Raw genomic sequence first — 21,388 nt, forward strand, 5'->3', positions numbered from 1 at the left:
CAAGCTGTATGTGTAGTGTGGCAATGAATGGAACTTGACTGCAAGAAATATACCAGCTGAGGGATTTGAGAATGATGGTGGACCAGGAACTGAAGTTCAGAATGCGTGTTTCCAAAGTTAACAAAATAGTTCAAAGAATCATTTGGATGTTAAACACTCTTGAGATGCAGAGATAAGGAGGATATTATCCCTGTCTATATGGCTTGCTCAGATTTCATGGGAATATTTAATGCCTCTTCCATGTGGATCCAGAGGCAGCTGGCCTGTGGAGTACTCCCTAGAATAGTTAGTATGAAACAGGTGAGTTAGTGCGAAATAAACCGCATGTTTGGAGAATGTTACAAAATTTAGTTGGTAAGCAGAAAACAGGGGTAGGATACCAACATATAAGTTATTATAAAGGCTTTATAGAGTAGATGCTAAATAAATTTTTCAGTGCATGAGATGAGAGAACAAGGGATCATCCCTGGAAGTTGTTCAAGTGTGTGAGATGAGTTTGGACATCATGAAACTTTCCATATAATAATTTCTTTTTTAACATATTAGAAAACAATAATTAAGGAAAATACTGTATTTGTTTGGTTGATATATTTGAATTACTAAAAGGTGTAAATATGTGAATCAACATTAATGAGCTACTTGAGAATGGCAAATATAAGGGAGAGAAAGAACAGGCATGTTAGAAATGCTTTCAGTACTGACAAATGAATTATTAATAATTTGCATTTGCAATATCATATGAGTGTGTCCTATAAGTTGCTGGGTGGAACAAATAATATGCAATCCTCTAAACATGAATGATTGCATTTATGATAAGCATAAAACATGAGGACAGAGAAAGTTTTGTTTGTAAAATATAAATAACTATCCAATAATAAACAACAGCTGTATACAGTGGTAGCTCAGTAAATAACTATTAGAAGGGGCTAATCAAATGAACTAATAATGTTCATCAGGTGGATTGATGAAGCAGCAAATCCTCTTGTACAATTTGTTATGCTTGTTATATGTTTTATTTACATTATACTTTGTGTCCTAAGAACTTTCTTTTATTTACTGATGATCGGTATACACTTTTTACACAGTAATATATACCTAAATAATTTCCAGTCATGATTGGAATTATTCACTCTTTTTCAAATCCTTTATAAATTACATACCTTCCCCCCCCCCTCTGTTTTTGTCAGCGGCTCTTCTGTCTTATCATTAATACACATCTCACATATGACAGTCTATTGTTAGAGATCAATGGACACTGTCCTAATTTTATAATACCTAGAAGGATTCAATTTTATTCAGGAATAGATGGATTTTTACTTACTAGATATGTTCTTTCCAAGACTGAAATACAAATGTTCCTATAGAAGCATTCCCAACATATATCATACTGGAGAAGCAAGAAAAACAAGTAGTTCTATAGTATTAAATATAGTACAGAGATATTTACAATATATGTATTATACTGGGCAACAATCAATCTCATTAGAGACAACTGCAAGGACACTTCATAATGGACAAACTCTCCCCCCCCCCCAAACACTATGCTACATGCATGCAAGAAAAAATATTTTATTGTAGTGCCAAAAAAGTGTCTAATACATTTCTTGTAACATCCTCTTTCATTTTCAGTTGCATGATTCTGGGTGTTACATATATGGTAACACCCAGAATCATAGGATCCTTTTAAAATTGTGAGGCCCCACACTCTGTGTGTGAGGCTTGAAAAATCTATATGGAGTTATAGTGTTAATATTAACAGGACCCAAGACTTAGAGGTTACAATTTAAAAGGATGGAGCTATTAGTATGCTCCTTAAATGAGTTCACAGGGAATAAATAACTGACCATGGAAAGATTAATATTATTTGAAGACCAAAAATTAAGGATTACAACTTACAGCTCTGGATTTTCTTTCAGACATTTGGAGATTCTTTGAAAGTATTCTTCTTCTGAACATTGGTAGGTATATATATATTTTTTTTTTTTGGGGGGGGGGGGAGAACGTAAGCATATGGTTCATCTCATCTCATCTTCCTTTTACCCTCTTTTACCCTGTGGTGTCAAGGATTTATTAATCATCGGACCTCAAACCGTTCACAGGATAAGGTGGTCAGCCCCCACGGTGTATTCTATGCCCGTAGTGTTCAGTTCTGAAGGCCAGTTTGCCTGCTTTGCGGGATGAAATACTCCAGGATAAACTGGGCAAAAAACCCTCTACTGTTCACACTCAAAATCAACTAACTTGGCTATGGCTGAGGAAGATCCTTCAGCTCCTCATGCTACCGACAGGAATCGAACCTAGGACACTCCTTCCCCAGGTATATGGTTGCGAAGTGCACAGCCACTAGGCTAACTGAGCGGACAGCATATGGTTCTTCTAGCTTGTTTAATTAATAAGTTTTATTTTGATTTGTGGACCACTTAGCCATTTTGTAATAGCTCTGATTGTTGACTTAAGAAATGATGAAGAACTTTTTGTATACAATAAAGACTGAGCAAGTATATTAATGATCCAGAAACCTTTTCCAGTTTGTTATATTGTTACATCCTGAATGAAGAACTTTAAAAAAGAAACAATTCATTCAGGATTTAACAAGTCAGAAAAATCAGCTGAGAGAAAAAACTTGTACTCGAGCAGAAGAAATAAAGTACTAACTGTAAATAGAAATAGAATTATCTCCTTTTAGTAGAATTGTAATACCATGTAAAGAACTGCGTGTATAAATTAGTATTATATGACTGCATCATGTATACAATGAATGGGTAAATTAGATGTAAACAATAGTCCAAAGGTCACAGGCGGGTCTGAGGCATTGGCAATCTTGGAAAGCGATGCACATTCGTTTCCTGGAAGATGCTGCTTGAGATCACGCGATGTGATGAAATTCCCGTGGACGGGAAAAGATTGCAGAAAGTAAGAGGGCGCTATCGCAGCTAGTAACAGGATGCTAAAAAGGGGGAAAGTGAAGGGAGAATAAAAAGGGTTTGCACCCCTTCCTCAAGGCTTTTTTTCGCCTATTTTGCTGGTGATGATTCGACTTCTCCTGTGGACCGGAAGTTCCTGACGGTGTTTCATGGCGATAGTACGATATCGGATGGTGCGCCTTTCCCTTCGATGTCTGAATTTCTGCCGGTACTAAAGCGCGAGATGTCAGCATATGCTGTCTTCGCTCCTTCGCTGAAAGTTCCGATGGAATAATATCGCGGATGTATCCTATGAACCGGCAGTAGAAACGAGGATGGCCCGAAACAGATCGAGAATAGACGAGGGGAAAATGCCAGGTACAGAGCATAGCTTAATCTGATGACCATAGTGACCCACCACATGGACGCAGGCTTATGGAAGTATCGAGAGGTAATTCAAACAAAGAAGGACAGTTCAGACGGACCTGGAGATCCTGCCCCAAGGAATGGTAAAGTATAGATTTTGTTGTATAATTACCCAGTCAGTAAAAGGGAAAGATCATTGTAGTGTAATAATCGAGTACAGACAGTATTTAAGAACTTTAAGTGATTATTTAGCAGTGGCTAATATCCATAAGACAAATTGTCTGGAATGATTATAGATGATTGTGACTAGTTTAATGTGCAAGGCTAGCATAGTAGATAGAATATTGATTAGAAGTATATAATGTGTATATTATGTGTGTTTAATCTCTAACTTAGAAGAAGGATTTATTGTTCATGCATTAGAGTATAATCAATTTGATACAGTTTGATTTAGCATGTCATTGAACTAATGGAAAGTGAGATTGGTCTAAGTGTATATATCTTTAGATTCCAATAAATGTTTTTTCTTCTATACCTGAGTTATGCCTGTGATATGAATCAAAACTACCACTCATTAATCTAAACCATAGCGGGGGGGGGGGGGGGGATTGAAAGAAAAGTATAACATGTTGTTATAGAGGTTACAACTGCAAACCGGAATTTACTTAGCCTCAGTAAAGTGTTTAATTTATGAGTTTAAGCACTAAATTTATTCACCTATGTGCACCAAAAGTCTGGAAAAGTCTCCCTGAATAAGAGTCCCCTCTATTCTAAGATATTGGCTGGAGCAGCTTTAAAAAATAAATTTGTCAATATCTGAAGAGGAGACGGCCCCAGAAAGAAATTAGAGGATTCGTTTCTTTTAGCAAGGAATAACCTTTAACAGTCAGGGTAAGCACGTGAGTAAAATTAGGAGTTGGCTGGAGATATAGAATTTGCTTTCCTTATAGAATGAACATGTAAGAAATGATACAGATATTAGAGTCAGGGAAATTTTGTAAGTCTTGTAGTCATTGTAGAGAGGTAAATTCATAAAGAAAGTAAATTATTTAAGGAAAAGTAACGACATAACAATATTGATATGTAAACAGATTCTAAGGATAATAACACATTTTTTTGTGATCATAATTATTTTCATAAAGATAAGAGTACATAAAAGAGGTAGTAAACACACAGTACATCAGTACAGTGGGACTAAGAGTTTTTTTAACATCGTATAATTTTTTTTTGCATTTTTTATTTTCACATCCTATGAGATCTCTGCTTCTATGGACCAAACACAGAACTGTTTTCAAACCACTTCAGGTCTCCAATAAGAAGAGCAGTGGTCATTTCCTTCAATCTAAAGACATTCACAAGCATCCTGGTATAAGTGGGATCGAACTAGCAGTGTACTCGTTGACAACAATGCTTAATTATGATTAAGCAATATTTTGCATTAGTCACTAAGGCACAGGCACAAGGATCATGAAATGTACATGTGTATACAGGTATAACAGAACAGCAGGAAGGGAAATACAAACTGAGTTCAAAATGCTTGTCCCTACAATTCTAAGTGGTGCAATCAAGATTTTCTCACTATGGACATAGTAAGAAGATCTTAATCATTCAACTGATGGTCTCAATAAATCTCTCAGATTTTTTTTTTCTTTTGGTAGTGAGAAAGCCATAAATATTGATTAAAATTAAGAGAATGATGAAGAGCTCTGACAGATTCCAAAACATCCTCAGATTTATATTCCCTATACTTAATTCAACGATAAGTGTCAATGGCATGGTGTGCAATGCTAGAATTGAATGTAGTGTAATTATTGAACAAAAATGTTCATCCAGTCAAATATTAGCCGTTCTTCTGGTATATTACATCCATCCAATTTCAAAAAAGGGTGATAGAAGTCTACCATCAAACTACTGATCATTACCATCACTTCTTCCTCTCCAATATAATGAAAAAAAGTCATCAATAGCCAACTCCTCCGCCACTCAGAGGCCCATGAATTAATCAATGACTACCAGTATGGTTTCCGCCATTCAGGATCCACAGCTGACCTTGCAGCTTACATCACCCACCACTAGACCCATACCATGGAAAGGTACAGAGAAACTTGTGCTGTTGCCCTTGATATTTCTAGAGCTTTTCACTGAGTATGGCATCAAGGCCTACTAAACAAATTGCCATCCTTCAGTCTCCCTGCCACCCTCTGTAATTGGGTAGCAGGCTTTCTCTCTGGTCATTCTCTGTGAGTTATGGTGGATGGCTCCTCCTCCTATATGAGCTTTGCCACCTATACTGGAGTGCTCAACTCTCTACCACTCCTCTCTTTCTCCTGCATATAAATGCCCTACTCACAATTACCACTAATCTCATCCACAGCTTTGCAGATGATAGCACTCTCCACTCATCTTACTCATTTCACATACCATGCAGTACTCTTACATCCCAGGCTACAAAATTATCTATGACTATTGCCTTAAATATTGATATAAATATTATCTTTCAATGGGTGAGGACAAACTTGTTATGTTCAATGCCACCAAAACACAGTCTTGCCTTTTCTTGAACAAAAGAGATCCAAGCTCACCTAACCTTGCCCTCAGTAATACACAAATCAACAGAGAAGATCATATCTCCAGTCTTTCCTGGCATAAACACATCACATCAATAGCCTCCTCAGCCTATTTAACACCCAACCAACTCTTCACTATATATGATTCCAAATTCATCCAGGTTTAGAATACTGCTCACATGTTAGGGTGGTGCACCTAAAACTTCCTTTAAAATCCCTGACGTCATCCACAGACATGCAATTAAGCTCACAGATGATCCCTCTTAGAGACTCACTTCAACCTCTATCTCACAGGCATAGTGTTTCAGCACTGTGTCTATTCTACAGGTCACTGCTCCAGTGAATTGCAACCATCATTCCACCACTTTCTGTTGCACCTGTTATTACAAGAGCTGCAGCTGCCCAGCACCCCTTTACTTTGCAACTACAAACACACTGAACCTACTTCTATTCATCCTCTTTTATTTAGTCCACCTCTGGAACAGCCTCCCCCCAGCAGAAGTATTCCCCAACAACTACAACTCTTCAAAAAAAAAAAAAAAAAAAAAACATTTCAATGAACTTCTATCTCAGTCCTCATCTGCATCCCACACATGGCAATGATGCACCTAGTCTCACAACCTCTTTTGTATGGGATCAATATTAAAAAAGTCAATTTGCAGGAGCAACGATAACAGAGATGTCAGTATAATATAAGTGAAAGGATAAGGGGTAACCAATTTGTGTTAAGGTTGAAGAAAATCTGAATAGAAAATGTGAACTTATTTTTAATATGGTTCTGCCATTGATGTCATCTGTTAATTCTCCTTAATTTTTCTGATATCTCTGGTCTTCTTTGATCAAGTCTTTCATTTGTAACCAAACTCTCAAAATCCATATGTTAAAATTTGGTTTGAACAAACAAACTTTTTTATGTTAGTTAAAACATTAGTTCAGTGTTTTAGGCTAATGTTCCTCTGTAATTCCATATTATTCAGTTAATTTCCTACCTTACCAGATTTGCTAATTCTATTGTTATTTCCATGTTTACTTTCCCATTTTTACTAAAAATTTGCATAAATATCTCCAAATATTTTATCATTTCTGTAAGTTCTCCATTTTTCAACTCGTCTATCAACAACTATTTATTGTAAATAATACACAGATATTATTTTGTTCCTGATTTAAATATTTTGTACTTGCACCACAGCAATGCTTACCCTTCAATGCCTTGCAGTACATGTGCTCTGCTCGCAATGCACAGGCAAACTAAACCGAGAAGTGTTTGCATTGTGTGCTTTTTCCTACATGTAGGCTAAAAAGAGTTGGATACAACTTCCAAGCTGCACATTGCCAACTACTACTATTAGTGTGTTAAAGATATAAGTAATTTTATAACCTTGGTTTTAATCCTTTTTCCCAAGTAAGCAAACAGACAAGTCAGTCAAGTTTGCGCCAGAACATGGTTCAAGTCGGTGGAAGAAGAAGAGACATTTTTATTCCAGTTTTTAGAATGTAATGAGTAAAAATCCATGTATTCCTGTGAAAAATTACAAAATGATGATATGTGCACACAGGCACTCATATTAAGCAAATCAGGCTGAAGAAAGGTAACAGAAGTTGGTCCTAGAGTCTTAAACTCTCAACTACTATTAGTACGTTTAATGATACAATAAAATTTCTATTTTATTTTTCTTTTTGTCACTAAATACAGTACACTGACTCTAATTGTCTCCTTAGTGCATTTAATGATATAATAAAACTTTTATTTTATTTTTTTGGTTTGCTTGCCTCTATGCAATATGGTGTCGGTGGAAGAAGAAGAAACATTTTTATTCCAGTTTTTAGAATGTAATGAGTAAAAATCCATGTATTCTTGTGAAAAATCACAAAATAATGATATGTGCACACAGGCACTCACATTAAGCAAATCAGGCTGAAGAAAGGCAACAGAAGTTAGTCCTAGGTCCTAAACAGTGCTGCCTAGTGGGCTAAATTGGGTTACTTTAAAGAGATTACTCTAAATCTATTACCATTCCATATATCCAGGATACATCCGAAAAATTAACAAAAATCCTACGGAAATATGACTTCGCAATAGTTACAAACCACTTAAGAAATTGGCATCTCTTATCCGCTCCACCAAAGACCAGCCACTTCCCCTAGACCGACCTGGAGTATACCAGATCTCTCTTGCAGTTGCAAACTGTCATATGATGGCCAAACAGGCAGGACAGCCAATATCTGGATATCTGAATACAAGGACTACATCTGGTTCCACTCATACAGCCCACTTAGGACTTGCTGACCATGTTTTGGACACCCACCACAGGATAAATACACAGGAAGGTCACTTCATTACACTGCAGCAAGAGTACAAGTACGAAAGACTATTCCTTGAATCTGCCTCAGCTCTGAAAAACTTTCCAAACTTCAACAAATTTGGGTGCATGAGGCTGCACCAAATTTGGGAAGCATACATTCTAAGGCTGTCAGCCCAACAGCCAAGATGACCCAATTTAGCCCAGTAGGGGGGCACCATTTAGGACTCTAGGACTGACTTTTGTTACCTTTCTTGGGCCTCATTTGCTTGGTGTGAGTGCCTGCATGCACATATCATTGTTTTGTGATCCCCGAAGAAGGCAATGTAACATTGCTGAAATACAGGTAGTTATTAATTAAAGTTTTTATAATTAATAATCTAGTTTAAGTTATCATTTCCTAAAAAATTAGAAGTGAGTCTGAATGAGTGAGATCAGATTTAGGATATCCATATGTCTAGTGAAATTTAGTAACAACTCTAATTATTAAATTTTACTCACATGCTGTTAAGTCAAAATCATCATTAATTTGCATATATATATATGTGTGATTAAAAAATGAATGACTAAAAGCCGAGCGATATCAAATTAGAAAAAATACCATTTATTATTTGAGTGCACAACTAGTTTTGTCTTCTTAAAAAACTTCATCGGGTGCATAACATGAAAACAGAAATACAATAAAAATATACATTACAACATGCAGCTATAAATTAACTTGCAAACATATTGCTGACATTTGAAGTCATTCTGGATGCCATAGTAATAGTATTGTTGGGCATGCTCACACACACACACACACACACACATATATATATATATATATATATATATGAATTGGCAGAGCAAAACCTAACAGGTACTTTTAATGATCATTAACAAAATATCAGGGAATTTTACTAAATACATTTTCATTTAACAGACCACTTGTTGAACTTGGGAATTTTTTGGAACATTTTTTCCTCTTCATTTCTTGTCAGTAACTGATTTTTAACTGAAAGGAATCAAGTAAAATGAGCTCCTCCTATGTATTTTTTTAAAACTGCCTTCTGATGCCTACTTATATAGATTTTATAGTTACCTGAACTCTAAAGCAATATTGTGTAGCTGGAGCTAACCCTTTTATTTCACAGGACGTAGATTGACTAATGTACATCTAAAGAGGTAAAAAAGAAAAGAGAAATTAGATACAGATCTGTTCTGAATTTTATTATGCAGAATTAATGCAGAAAGAAAAAAATACAACAATAATTAAGCATTAAACAATGCAGGAAAATGTAAGCACAGATCTTCCATCTGTGTTCTTCACAATAGCATACAGGCACATCATCATCATCAATTCCTGATACATACCTTCAAGGGATGCACGCAAGATACCATCACAGCAATGAATAATTAAGTTTATATTATTATTTGCTTCCTATCAACAATTTTCTATCAAATTAATCTGTTATTTAAGCAAATTATACTTGCCAAGAAATTATACTTGGATAATTCTTTATCCACGTGTAATCAAAAAGTTTGCATGTGAAGTACCTCCATAATTAGGCTACTTTTATATTGAGGCTGATGACTTAATATTAATTGCCTTAATACACCATAAATAAAGGGACACTTCTTTTCAAAAGTGCATAATGCTATTCATTAGTGAAGAGTCACTACCCAGATCAGTTTCAACCTTTATTGAGGTAATGTGAAAGTGAAGGGGTATTCTGAGTGATCTACAAGTTCACTGTAAATCTCATTCAGTGAAAGGATCACTACTAAACTCATCACTCCTGGCCTGAATCATTCCAGGACAGGAAATTCAGCAGTGGCTTCACTCAGCGACATAAAAAAGCCATCATTATGCAGAACTGCTTTATTCTGCAGGAAGCAAGCAAGTCCAAAGATGAGCAATATTAAATGTCATCAGTAAGAGCCATACCCCAGAAGATACTAACGTTGAATTAATGCAGAAATTGTATATTTCTCATATACAAGTAGCCAAAAAAGGTGTATCACATTATGATATTACTCCGAATCAGAGATAACACTTGAAAGTTATTTCAGTTGGTTAGAAAGCAAATTATACTTGCCAAGAAATTATATTCTTGTTTAATCCTTTATCCAAATTTTATAACTATACTAACATTTTAGGGACATGTGCTAAATACAGGCCTACTCACCAAGGCAATACAGGATGAGTGTTTATTCTGAAGCATAAATTTTTAGCACAACTGGAAGAAACCATCTAGACCTGGAGACTTATTAGTATTTACATTATTGAGGATGTTTCTGATGCGATCTTGCTAAAAGATTAGAGAGGGAATGTGGTGAGTTAATCATGATATTAATGGGAGAGTTTCCTTACTTGTCTATACAAGGGGCTTGAGAAGACAGCAGAAGTATCAGCCAGTATGCTTCTGTATGCAGGAGGCATATTTAAAGCCTGGTGAAGATTCTGCATTACAGAATGTTGCTATTATTCAGAAGTATGGGACAGGGGATGAACCTGTTCATGAGGGTGCTGCTATCTTTGTGGACAACCATATCCCATTCCACCAAGTCCTTTTTAACACTAACATATAGGTGATTGCCATCTGCTTCTCTCAGTAGGGCTTTTTATTACAATATGCTGTCTAATTACCACATGGTACAGAAATAGCCAAGTATATGCAAGTACATGTGCTTCTAGGACAATTACCCCCTGGACATTAACCCCTCTTTAAAAAAAACCCAGACAACGAACCCTCCCATTTGAAATATCGGTAGATGAAATTAAATATGATAAAAAAAAAATAAAAAAAAACTTTCCAAGTTGCATTAACAAAAAAATAAATAGAATGCATAATAACAATTTAATCTTCTTCGGGTGTTATTTTTGAGCGCCAAATCAAAGGGACTGATGAGATTTCTAGGATCAGGTAATTTAGCTAATAATATTTACCTATAGTTTCTTTAATCCAAATTATACGTCAAAACAAGACTAATTTTTCCTGGAATTTTAACTGCTATGACCATCATGAAGCGATTTACACTAAGATCATAGGATTAGGAATCTCTGCCAACAAATAATTTTCAATCTGTTTCACCTTGTTACTGTAAACTTGTAAACATTATGGTTAAATATTTGTATATAAATAAGTAACTTACATTTGTGAATTATTGTAGTCTTGATAATAACACTGAGCGTGTCAAAACTATTGTTGAAGTGAAATTGAAAACAAAATATTTTATTTCAATCTATTATAATATTTATAAAATATTATATATAATATCCATGATGGAATTTGTAAAATCAAATAAAGGAAAGGAGAAATTGATTTTTGAAGGTTATGTGTATGTAAAACAAAAAAAAATTGACAAATGGTGTTGTATCATTTGAGTGTGAAAAGTGGTATAACAAGAGCAAATGTAAAGCTAAAATTAAACTCCGTGGAGGAGAGCTTGTGGGGCGGTTGATCATTCTCATGGTCCAGATTCAGCACAACAAGAAGTTCTCAAAGTAGTTCAACAAATTAAGACTGGCAGAAGAAACTGAAGAAGCACCACAGTCACCCAATTTGTTAATTTTGATACCTGATCTGCACATTGTATTCATATGAGTACACATATTTTTTTTAAAAATTATGCTTCTTTTTTTTTTTAACTGTCAGTATAGTGCAGCATTTTGACGCATTTTCAACTAAATAATATGAAAAAAATTGCCTTTAAAAAAAAAAAAAAATTCTTGGGATCAAATGGGTTAACAGCAATTTCTTTACTACTCTCTCTCTCTCTCTCTCTTTCACATTCCATAGCATATCTAGCCAATCTTACCTACTTTGGAGAAGTTAAAAGTTGTAAGGTTAGACTTCTGCTTTTCTATGGCTTTTGACAAGAAATGAAAAATTTTGAAGAAATTAATGCAGTCACATTTGATATATCCAAAGCATTTAATCAAGTCTGGCAAAGAGGCCTTTTTACCATACTACTGTCTTATGGTCTCCCTCCTACCCTTTGTGATTTGATCACTGATTCTGCTCATCAGATTTCTCTGTCAATCAATGCTAGGGAATCCAAACTAATCATAAATCCTATTCATAGTTTTGATGATGATACTTTCCAGTCCTCATCTTCTAATAAACAATGCCTTACATACTGATCTTCTCACTAAAGCTGAGTGAAGATAACTTAGCAAATTTCAATTGCTATCAAAATACAATCGTGTCTATTTCTACATAGAAAGATCTTAATTTCCTCTCACTTTTGAGAATATTCTGATCTCCATTCAGAAATAAATTTTTTTCTTCATGGGTGGACATCAAAAACTTTGCTCTTTTTCATTCAAAACTACTTACTTCTTTGCCTGCACAACTCAAAATACTCTGATCTAAGAATAATATTAAAACATTTGGTGTTGTGCATAAAAATTATCTCCAAAAATACTTCATAAAACATAATACAGATTTTACTTATGTAATTTTTATTATGTAAAAATCCTACGCTAATAAAGACTGCATAACTAAAACCCATATTATGTTTAATTATCAGTTATTTAAAAATACTTGTTACTATCCAGAAATAGATAATCCAGCAAAGAGATGACCCCTCCCTTTCAACTCTCTGCAATTACTTTCTTAGAGATGCTCAGTCATACAAAAGACAGATTTATGCATGTCTTTTGTATAGTTATTTGATATGCACTGCTTCATCGAAATGGACATTACCATTCATTTATTTACTAATCATTTAAGAACATGAGATGTGTGTGTGGTTGCCATCCATAGACAGTTCAGGTTCAAACATATCGAACCAACTTCTCATTCTCTTCTTTCATTATACCCACCAATGTTCTTTGAAACAGCCTTCCCCAATGAATACAACCTTTAACACTTACAGAAACAACAAATTCTTTCTGTTCTTTAATCATTTTCCCACACAAGTCATTAATGTGTCATAGGCTTTGTGACTTCTTGTGTGGGTTGAGAAAAAAAAATTAAAAAGAAATATATATATATATATATATATATATATATTGTGAGAGAGAGAGAGATCCCCTGATTCCTGGAACAATAACCATACATTAATTTCAACATATCTTCAATTTTCTGGCTGGTTATCTGAGTTGTTAGCATACTCATTCTCCTATCATGGGGAGAATGAGTATGAGATGAATTTCACTGCTGGTGTGAGACTACCACTTTGCTTACTGGAGGCCTGAAGTGGCTTGAAAAAGTTTTTTTGCCCTAAAGCAGTGTTTATAGATTATGTAAAAAATAAATTCAAAAAGCACAAAAGATAAATAAATAACACTTAAAAAAATCCTCACACCAAAAACCAGCCCACCTACTGTATCAATGTACTACAGATTTAACTTTTCATTGATGGGAAAACATTAAAAACTAATTTTTCAAAGTGACTGAATAACAGTGATTATTGTAATTTCTTCTTTTCCATGACTGCCTCAGTAACTTTTCGTTCTTCACAATGTTCTGATTTTTCTATTCTTGAAGATAACTTCATCACATGTTTATTAGGCTGAACTGATCAAATTAATCTCCAGCTTATGCTACTCAATCTCTAAGGTTTCTTTCGTTCTTGTTTTCAAACTCATTCACTTTTTTTTCCCTCCAGTAATATTTGCATAATTGGGTCAACATTTTACATCTGAAAAATTTTCTGATGTGGTTCGTTTGAAACTTGTTTTGCAACATTTTTCTTTCAGTGTGATCCTCATCCTATTATCCTGCTCAAATTGAAATAGTGATCACTTCCTCCTTCAAATTCTCTCTATATTTTTGAATCCTGAACCAGATTGAAGATGTTGCTATCAACTAATGCAGCATTTTTCAAAGTGTGGTCCACATGGCTTTCCCGGTGGTATGTGCGAGAATGTTATTAACAAATAAATAAATACCATCTTTTTATAAAAATATTGGTTTGTAAATTTTCAGATACAGTTTAAAAATAAGATTGGTTAAAATCCTATTAATTAAAAAAAAAAAAAGGTTCTTCTACATAATTTGTTTCATTTCAATATAACAATATGCATAATATTTTGCCATGTGCTGTATATCCTAACATGTGAACATACAGTGGTACATAAACTCAGCCACTGTACAGTGAGTAATGTGCTGAGATATCCTATCATAATTTTCCACTTGAATATATTAAGGTTGTGTAAAGGCAGCATATGAAGGCTCATCTCAGGTGGAAAAATATGACCTATCAGTAAAGGGTGGGATATGGGGCTAATAAGCTGGTGAGTTATATGATTTGTAAAAGTGAGCGACGGTCAGAAAAGTTTCACAAACACTGTAATGAACTAGATTTCTTATTTCTCGTGTTCTCTCTCTCTCTCTCTTTATACACACACACACACACACACACACTGGGGGGGCTCTGCACCCCTGACGCCTAGGGCGCCCAACTCCCCAAATTCCGGACTAGTAGGCCGGTTCTCCTTGAATTCTGATGACTCGAATTTTGAAAACTCTAAAGGGTCCCCCCCCCCCCCCCCGAGTTCCGGACTGGTAGGCTGGTCCTTGATTTTTGAAGACTCAGAACGTCCCCCCCGGCGCCCAACACCCCTGAGTAGTGAACTGGTAGGCCAGTTCTCCTTGAATTCTGATGACTTGAAAGGGGATCCCCCTTTCGAGTCTTCAAAAATATGATAATGATGAAACTCGGAGAGAGCAAACTGGAGAGAGTTCAGTGGAAATCCAATGACAGTAGTGACTGCAAGAGGCACGTAGGCATGTAGTAAAGCTGTTTGTAAGGAACTTGAGGGTAGAAGAAGTTAAAGCAGCAATTCAGAAAAAGAAGAAATCAAACTGAAAGTTCCTGGCAAGTCAGCAAGTGTCCTGAGAGAATATAGAGAAAAAATTCATAAAGCTATGTGTATAAGTAGCTAAAAAAAATAAAAAGTGGGGAGACATTGGTAAGAATATAGAAGATAAATATCACAAAGGCAGCGAAAATGTTTTGGAGGTTAATGAAAATGCTGAAAATCGAAGAAAGAGAACTATAAAAAAACAGTAATATACAAATCACCAAAGAGGATCAGATCTCTCTCTCCTTTGACTGACATTCACCTCCAGCCTCTTCTGGCATAAATAGTGTTAACTAACACTGTATTTATGCCAGAGGAATAAATACATGCAAGAATCATCTGTCCACCCTTAGAATACAGTTCTCATATAATAGTGCACCTAAAACCTCCCTAAAAATTCTTAATGCTGTCCAGAGGAGAGAATCTGGCCGATTGGAATTGGCAACTACAGGGCTACATGGTGTGTAGTGTTTGTAGAGGGCTCCTGAAAAAGATAAGTATTATTTTAAGTAATAATTGGTAAATTTGCTTGAATTTTATGTAGTACTGGTTATTTTTCATATCTTAGCGTGTTTGCGTGATTTTGTGTTTTCTGAGCTATTTCAATTAGTAATTTGATAGATACGATTAACAGCGTGCACATGGCGCCGATAAGAAGGAATACAATGGCGTCCAGATCGCCATCTTTGTTCAAAAATTTTAATAGAAAGGAGTTTATTCAGTGTACCGTTTGCGAGCTGTATGCTTTGAGGAGAGCGGTTATGTCTGATCCTTTTACATTTGCACTAATTTTAAATCCTATCCATAAAATCAGCCATTAAGCTATTCCATCCCACTGTCCTCATCTCAGTTCTCTCAAAAATAATAGAGCAGTTCAAGTTCACAAATCAAATAGTTCTGATTACAGTACATTCTTTTTCTTCATTTCACAAACTCTGGTTAGACAATGAGAGTGGAGTGAATGTGTGCAGAAATTGTAAGGAATGTGAGGATTTAAAGTGTGTTTCAGGTCTTGAGAGAGTGATATCGTTGTTGAAAGTCAGAACGTAGGAAACAGTGATATGAGAAGTATGAATAGTGATATCTGCGAGGTAGTAGCAGATAGCTGTGAGAGTGGCGTTGAAAGTGAGAATGAAAGTAAAAATACAGAATGAATGAATGGATTAACGGATAATAAAAATGATGAGATATGCAATGAGTGAGATCGCACTGTTGCACGGAGTGATACATAGGGCGAATCGGCAGCTGGAGCGTTGGCAAAAATGTTTACCGAGAGTACCAACTAATAAATGGTAAAAGTATGATAAGAAAAATAAGGGTATGATCGTGAGTGTAAACAAAATGAAAGAGCAAGCGTTGTAACAGAGATTCTTTAGTTAGAGGTGTGAGAGTTTGACAAAATCGTACCAACCTGGTGTGAACATTAACGATGTAAGCGAGTCTATTAGAGCGCAATAGCATAGGGTGAAAGAATTGATAGTAGTAGCAAAAACGAATGATTTGAAAGGAGACAAAATGGCTATGAGAAAGGATTTGAGGGTATTACTTGAGGTAGCAAAAGAGAAGAGTTAGAGAGTTAGGATGGTGAGGCTGTTGCCACGGTATGAAAGAAGGGCCATAATTGCTAATGACTTTATGCACGGATTATGCAGGTGGAGTGGTGTGGAATTTGTAGACGTGTGGAGTGAGTTCGATGGGCGAAAGGATTTATATAAGATGGATGGTTTGCATTTGAATGGATTTGGTGTACAGAGACTTGAAAAGGTGTTGTTGAATGAAGTGGAAGTGGATGTGCAGAATCAGGGAAACTAGAGTTATTAAGGGGGAGGAAGAAGTAGATATGCAGACTTTAGGGAGACAGTTGAATACATGAATGTGTGTAATATGCCCGAGCAAGTACGAAGGACAACAAATCAGAATGGGATAGTATAAGGCATCAAAATAGGGATGGGACAAATGGGCTTCTGCAATTCATGTATACTAATGCCAGAAGTATTAGGAACAAGAAGGAAGAATTTTTGGCCTTGGTTGGCACTTCCAGGCCACAGGTTATTGGCATTAGTGAAACATGGCTGACAGAAGATGATATAGCTAGAGGGATTGAATGTGAGGGGTATAGTGTATTCAGGAGTGACAGGTAGAATAAAATGGGGGGAGGAGTGTTATTGATGATAGCTGATGAGCTGCAGCCAAGGAGAATAGAAGTTGAACTGCAGGATAGAGAAAAGAGCACATTTGAGGCTATTTGGTGTGAGATTGAGGCTAGCAGAACAAAACATACAATTGGGTGCTGCTATAGACCAGGTGATGGAATAGACGTAGGAGATAGTATGCATAAGCAAATAGAAGAAATGAGTGGAAGGAGGGTAATTATTATGGGAGATTTCAACTATGGTAAAATTGATTGGAAGGAGGAGAGGACACATGGGATGAAGGAATTGGATTTTATGCAGTTATCAAGGAATAACTATCTGCGACAGCATGTAATGGAAAATACTAGGGGTTCGAGAGTGCTTGACCTAGTAATAGCATCTGAGTATTTGACTGTAATGAATATGGCCATGTTGCCACCTATTGGTGAGAGTGATCGTAGGATCCAAGGCCAAAAATTCTTCCTTCTTGTTCCTAATACTTCTGGCATTACTTGGGAGGTGGCTAAAGGTGTGGAATTTACAATTAAGACAGGGTACATGTGGAATTATCGGGCTGGTAAGTATGACAAGCTTAGGAGTTTGATTGGTTCAGTGCCATGGCATGTAAAACTGCAAGGGCTGGATGTTGATAGTGCATGGGAGGTGGTTAAGAAGTGTTTGCAGGAGGCAATGGCTGACTGTATACCTAGAGTCCGAATAATAAATCAATAAAAATTATTATTAATAAAAAATAATAAATCCGAATGAGAATGATCGTAGGGTCTTGACTGGGGAGGTGGCTAAAGGTGTGGAATTTACAATTAAGACAGGGTACATGTGGAATTATCGGGCTGGTAAATATGACAAGCTTAGGAGTTTGATTGGTTCAGTGCCATGGCATGTAAAACTGCAAGGGTTGGATGTTGATAGTGCGTGGGAAGTGGTTAAGAAGTGTTTGCAGGAGGCAATGGCTGACTGTATACATAGAGTCCGAATAATAAATCAAGTAGGGGTTAAATGGATGAATAACACCATTAAGCTTGAGCTGCAAAAAGAGAAACAACTGTGGAGGGAATTTAAGGATAAAGATGACCGGCAGGCATATGAACGGTATAAAGCGAAGGCCAGAAGGGTAATGAGTGTGATAAGAAAAGCAAAAGCGGATTATGAAAGAACATTAGCCATGCAGGCTAAAGAGAATCCCAAAACAATTTTTTTGATATGTTGCAAGTAAAAGAAAAAATGTATACTGCAGAATGATTTTAAAGAATGCCGATGGTAGGAGAGGTAACCGAATCAGTCGATATAGTGGAATTACTGAGCAAGCACTTTGCAAGAATATATCATCCAGGTGGTGACATTGCAGGAATGAATGAACCAATAAATTATACAGGAATTGTGGTGAATGAAGAGGAGGTGAGTAGTCTATTACCAAACCTCAATGTCAATGCATCTGTGGGATTGGATGGTATACCAGCTCGTGTCGTACTGAAGAGGTTAAAGAATTGTCAGTGCCCTTGACCATTTTGTTTAATTTGAGTCTAGGGTCTGGGTTAGTCCCGAGGGGATGGAAAGAGGGGAAAATAGTTCCACTGCATAAAGAAGGTTCCAAGACTGCTGTTGTAAATTACCGACCGATCAGCATATCAGGAATCGTTATCAAGGACTTGGAGAAAATAGTCAAGAGGAAATACAGGATTGGATAGATGAAAATGGGATACTGTATGGAGGACAGCATGGTTTTGTGAAGGGTAGATTGTGCCTCTGTAACTCACTCACGTTTTATAACACAGTGACGGCTGAACTGGATAAAGTAATGGGTTTACAGTGATTTTACTGGACCTTGCTAAGGCCTTTGACAGGATACCACATGGAATTCTAATCAGTAAACTGCAGCATATGGGGATGGATAGGAGGGTGGTTGATGGAGAGATATCAGGGAGTAGTTTACTCAGAAGTAGAGTCCAAAAGACGGCCTGTGACTAGTGGTGTGCCACAGGGTTCTGTTCTTTGACCACTACTGTTCAATTTGTTCATTAACGATATAAGAAAGGATCTGAGAGGAACTGTTCATTTGTTTGCTGAAGATGCAAAGTTGGGTAGAGCAATAGTGAGTGCACAGGATGTCAAAATTTTACAGGATGATTTGGATAGTTTGGAGGACTGGGCTAAGAAGAATGGATGTCAATTTAATGTGGCAAAATGTAAGGTTATGCATTTTGGGGTGAAAAGTTTAGCAGCAGTATATCACATTGGTGGAACTGTACTCCAGGAGATTGACGAGGCCAGGGATTTGGGAGTGTTGGTGGATAGGGAGTTGAAGTTTAGGGAGCACATCGCAAAAGTGGTTAAATCAACTCATAAAATCACTTGGTTGCTGAAAACTACTTTAACAAGCAGAGACAAACAGGTTGTTGTACCTCTGTATCGAGCCTTGATAAGACCCCATCTAGACTACTGTGCTCAGATATGGGCACCAGGGTTTCTTCTTGATGGGGAGGAGGTGCAGAGGATCCAGAGACGAGTGACCAAGATGATAACAGGTCTATGGAATGATCTTTATGAGAACAGGTTGAAGATTTGTGGGTTGCAGAAATCAGTCGATAGGCGGAATAGAGGTGATATGATTGAGACATTCAAATTACTGAAGGGTTTCTATAAGATTAATTCAGAAGATATTTTTGAGAATAGGACTGGTGGTGGGAGGACTAGGAGCCATACATGGAAGCTGGGCAAGAGTGTGGTTAGTAAGGGTGTTAGAGCTAGGTTTTTTACTTGGAGAGTGGTGAATGAGTGGAATAAGCTGCCAGAGTCTGTTGCAGGTGCCATGACTGTGAATGAGCTCAAGGGGGAGGTGTGATAGATACTGTGTGAATGTCGAATAGTTGTTCTTGCCATGATGTTAGGGCCTCCTTTGATGAGTCTATGAACTCCTTGGAGTTGCCCGTAATAATAATACCTCTCCACTAGACAGTATTTTGACAAACAGTTGTGAATGCACACCTCAAAATCAAATGCACACCTCAAAAGTTACTGTAATAAAACACTCTACAATTATTTAATTCAAAATATAGCAGATAGATTAATTTTTAAATGTTCACACTTGATTAAATTCACTTTCATTTTTTGGACCTTGTACAGAGTATTCTGTAATTATTATTCCATCACTTGGTTAACCCACTAATAAACCATTAATAATATACAATTATTTAAATCAAACACAATTTTTAAATGATGCCTCACCTGATTAAATTCACCTTCATTTTCTTGACCTTCGACACGATATTCAGTAATCACTGCTCCATTATTTTGTGGTTCCTCCCAAGTTAATAAAGCAGTATAAGGAGAACGAAGAAAAATTTTCACGTTGGTTGGTGGGTCTGGATTTCCAGCTCCACTCATTACTTCCAGGAGATCAGACCAAGGGCCATTCTACAGAAAAATATCCAACATTTCCAAATTAATAAAATAAGGTTGACTCAAAAGAATAAAAAAAAAAAAAATACAAAAAAATAAAGTAACAACAAGAATCATTTTAAAGGAAAGAACAGTACTAATCCCCACCTAACAAAGACATTTATATCTATGTGTTTTCACTTATCTGAGGTGTTATATTTTTATATAGATTGTTTATGAGCATTATGTACAAAGCATTTCATGTATTATAAATGTATGCCTTTTCTCTGGTGTACATTTTTTGTCAAGTCAGGGAAATGGATAACTCAGCCTTACAAGAAAACAGATTATATAAAATTCTTTCTTTCTGAGAAAATTATCTATTAATAAAATAAAAATAAACTGCATTATCTACCAATGAGAAATTATCTAATGATGTCAGAGATATTTAAGAAATAAAATTAATTTTTATATATGTTTTATTAAAGTATATTTTAATATTAAATTAACAATTATGATAAATAATGTAGCATTTTCAATTGCAAAATCTTAATCACATTTATTTATTATGCCTTTAATATCAACTGCTGTCCTGATTGGAGTGATAGCATCTCTGCTCTCCAACAACCAACGGGCTGTGGATTTGAATCTCACCATGGGCATGGATGTTTGTGATTGTTTTTAAGTGGTATATGAATTTTATTGCTTGGTGTGAGACCACCACCCCCATTTACTGGATGCCTTATGTGGCTTGAAAAAGTTCCATCTCATCATCCCAGTCTAAATTGCCATAATTAAAATCACCCATAATGATCAAATTTTTCTTATTTAAAAAAGTAATGTATAATCAACTAATTTGATTATACATTTTATGATAACTACCATCCACACTAGATCTATAACAACATCTAAGTATTTCAATCTATTC

At 36.0% G+C, this 21,388-nt stretch overlaps 1 protein-coding gene across 3 annotated transcripts in view; it reads right to left on the reverse strand.

Moving 5' to 3' along the window:
* The window catches only part of LOC150093092 (fibronectin type-III domain-containing protein 3A-like), a 557,362-nt gene that overhangs the window by 79,368 nt on the left and 456,606 nt on the right, over positions 1–21,388 (reverse strand). For all 3 annotated transcript variants that reach the window (XM_090414067.1, XM_090414066.1, XM_090414069.1), the window contains 2 exons: positions 20,308–20,496; positions 9,218–9,292 (listed from right to left, as the gene is read on the reverse strand). In XM_090414067.1, the coding sequence (XP_090270193.1) occupies positions 9,218–9,292; positions 20,308–20,496 (264 nt within the window). The remainder of the gene's footprint in view (positions 1–9,217; positions 9,293–20,307; positions 20,497–21,388) is intronic.

Source organism: Typopeltis vanoorti, chromosome 24, assembly GCF_054136105.1.
Source record: "Typopeltis vanoorti isolate ZY-2024b chromosome 24, IOZ_Tvanoo_1.0, whole genome shotgun sequence".
In the NCBI taxonomy this organism is placed as follows: domain Eukaryota; kingdom Metazoa; phylum Arthropoda; class Arachnida; order Uropygi; family Thelyphonidae; genus Typopeltis; species Typopeltis vanoorti.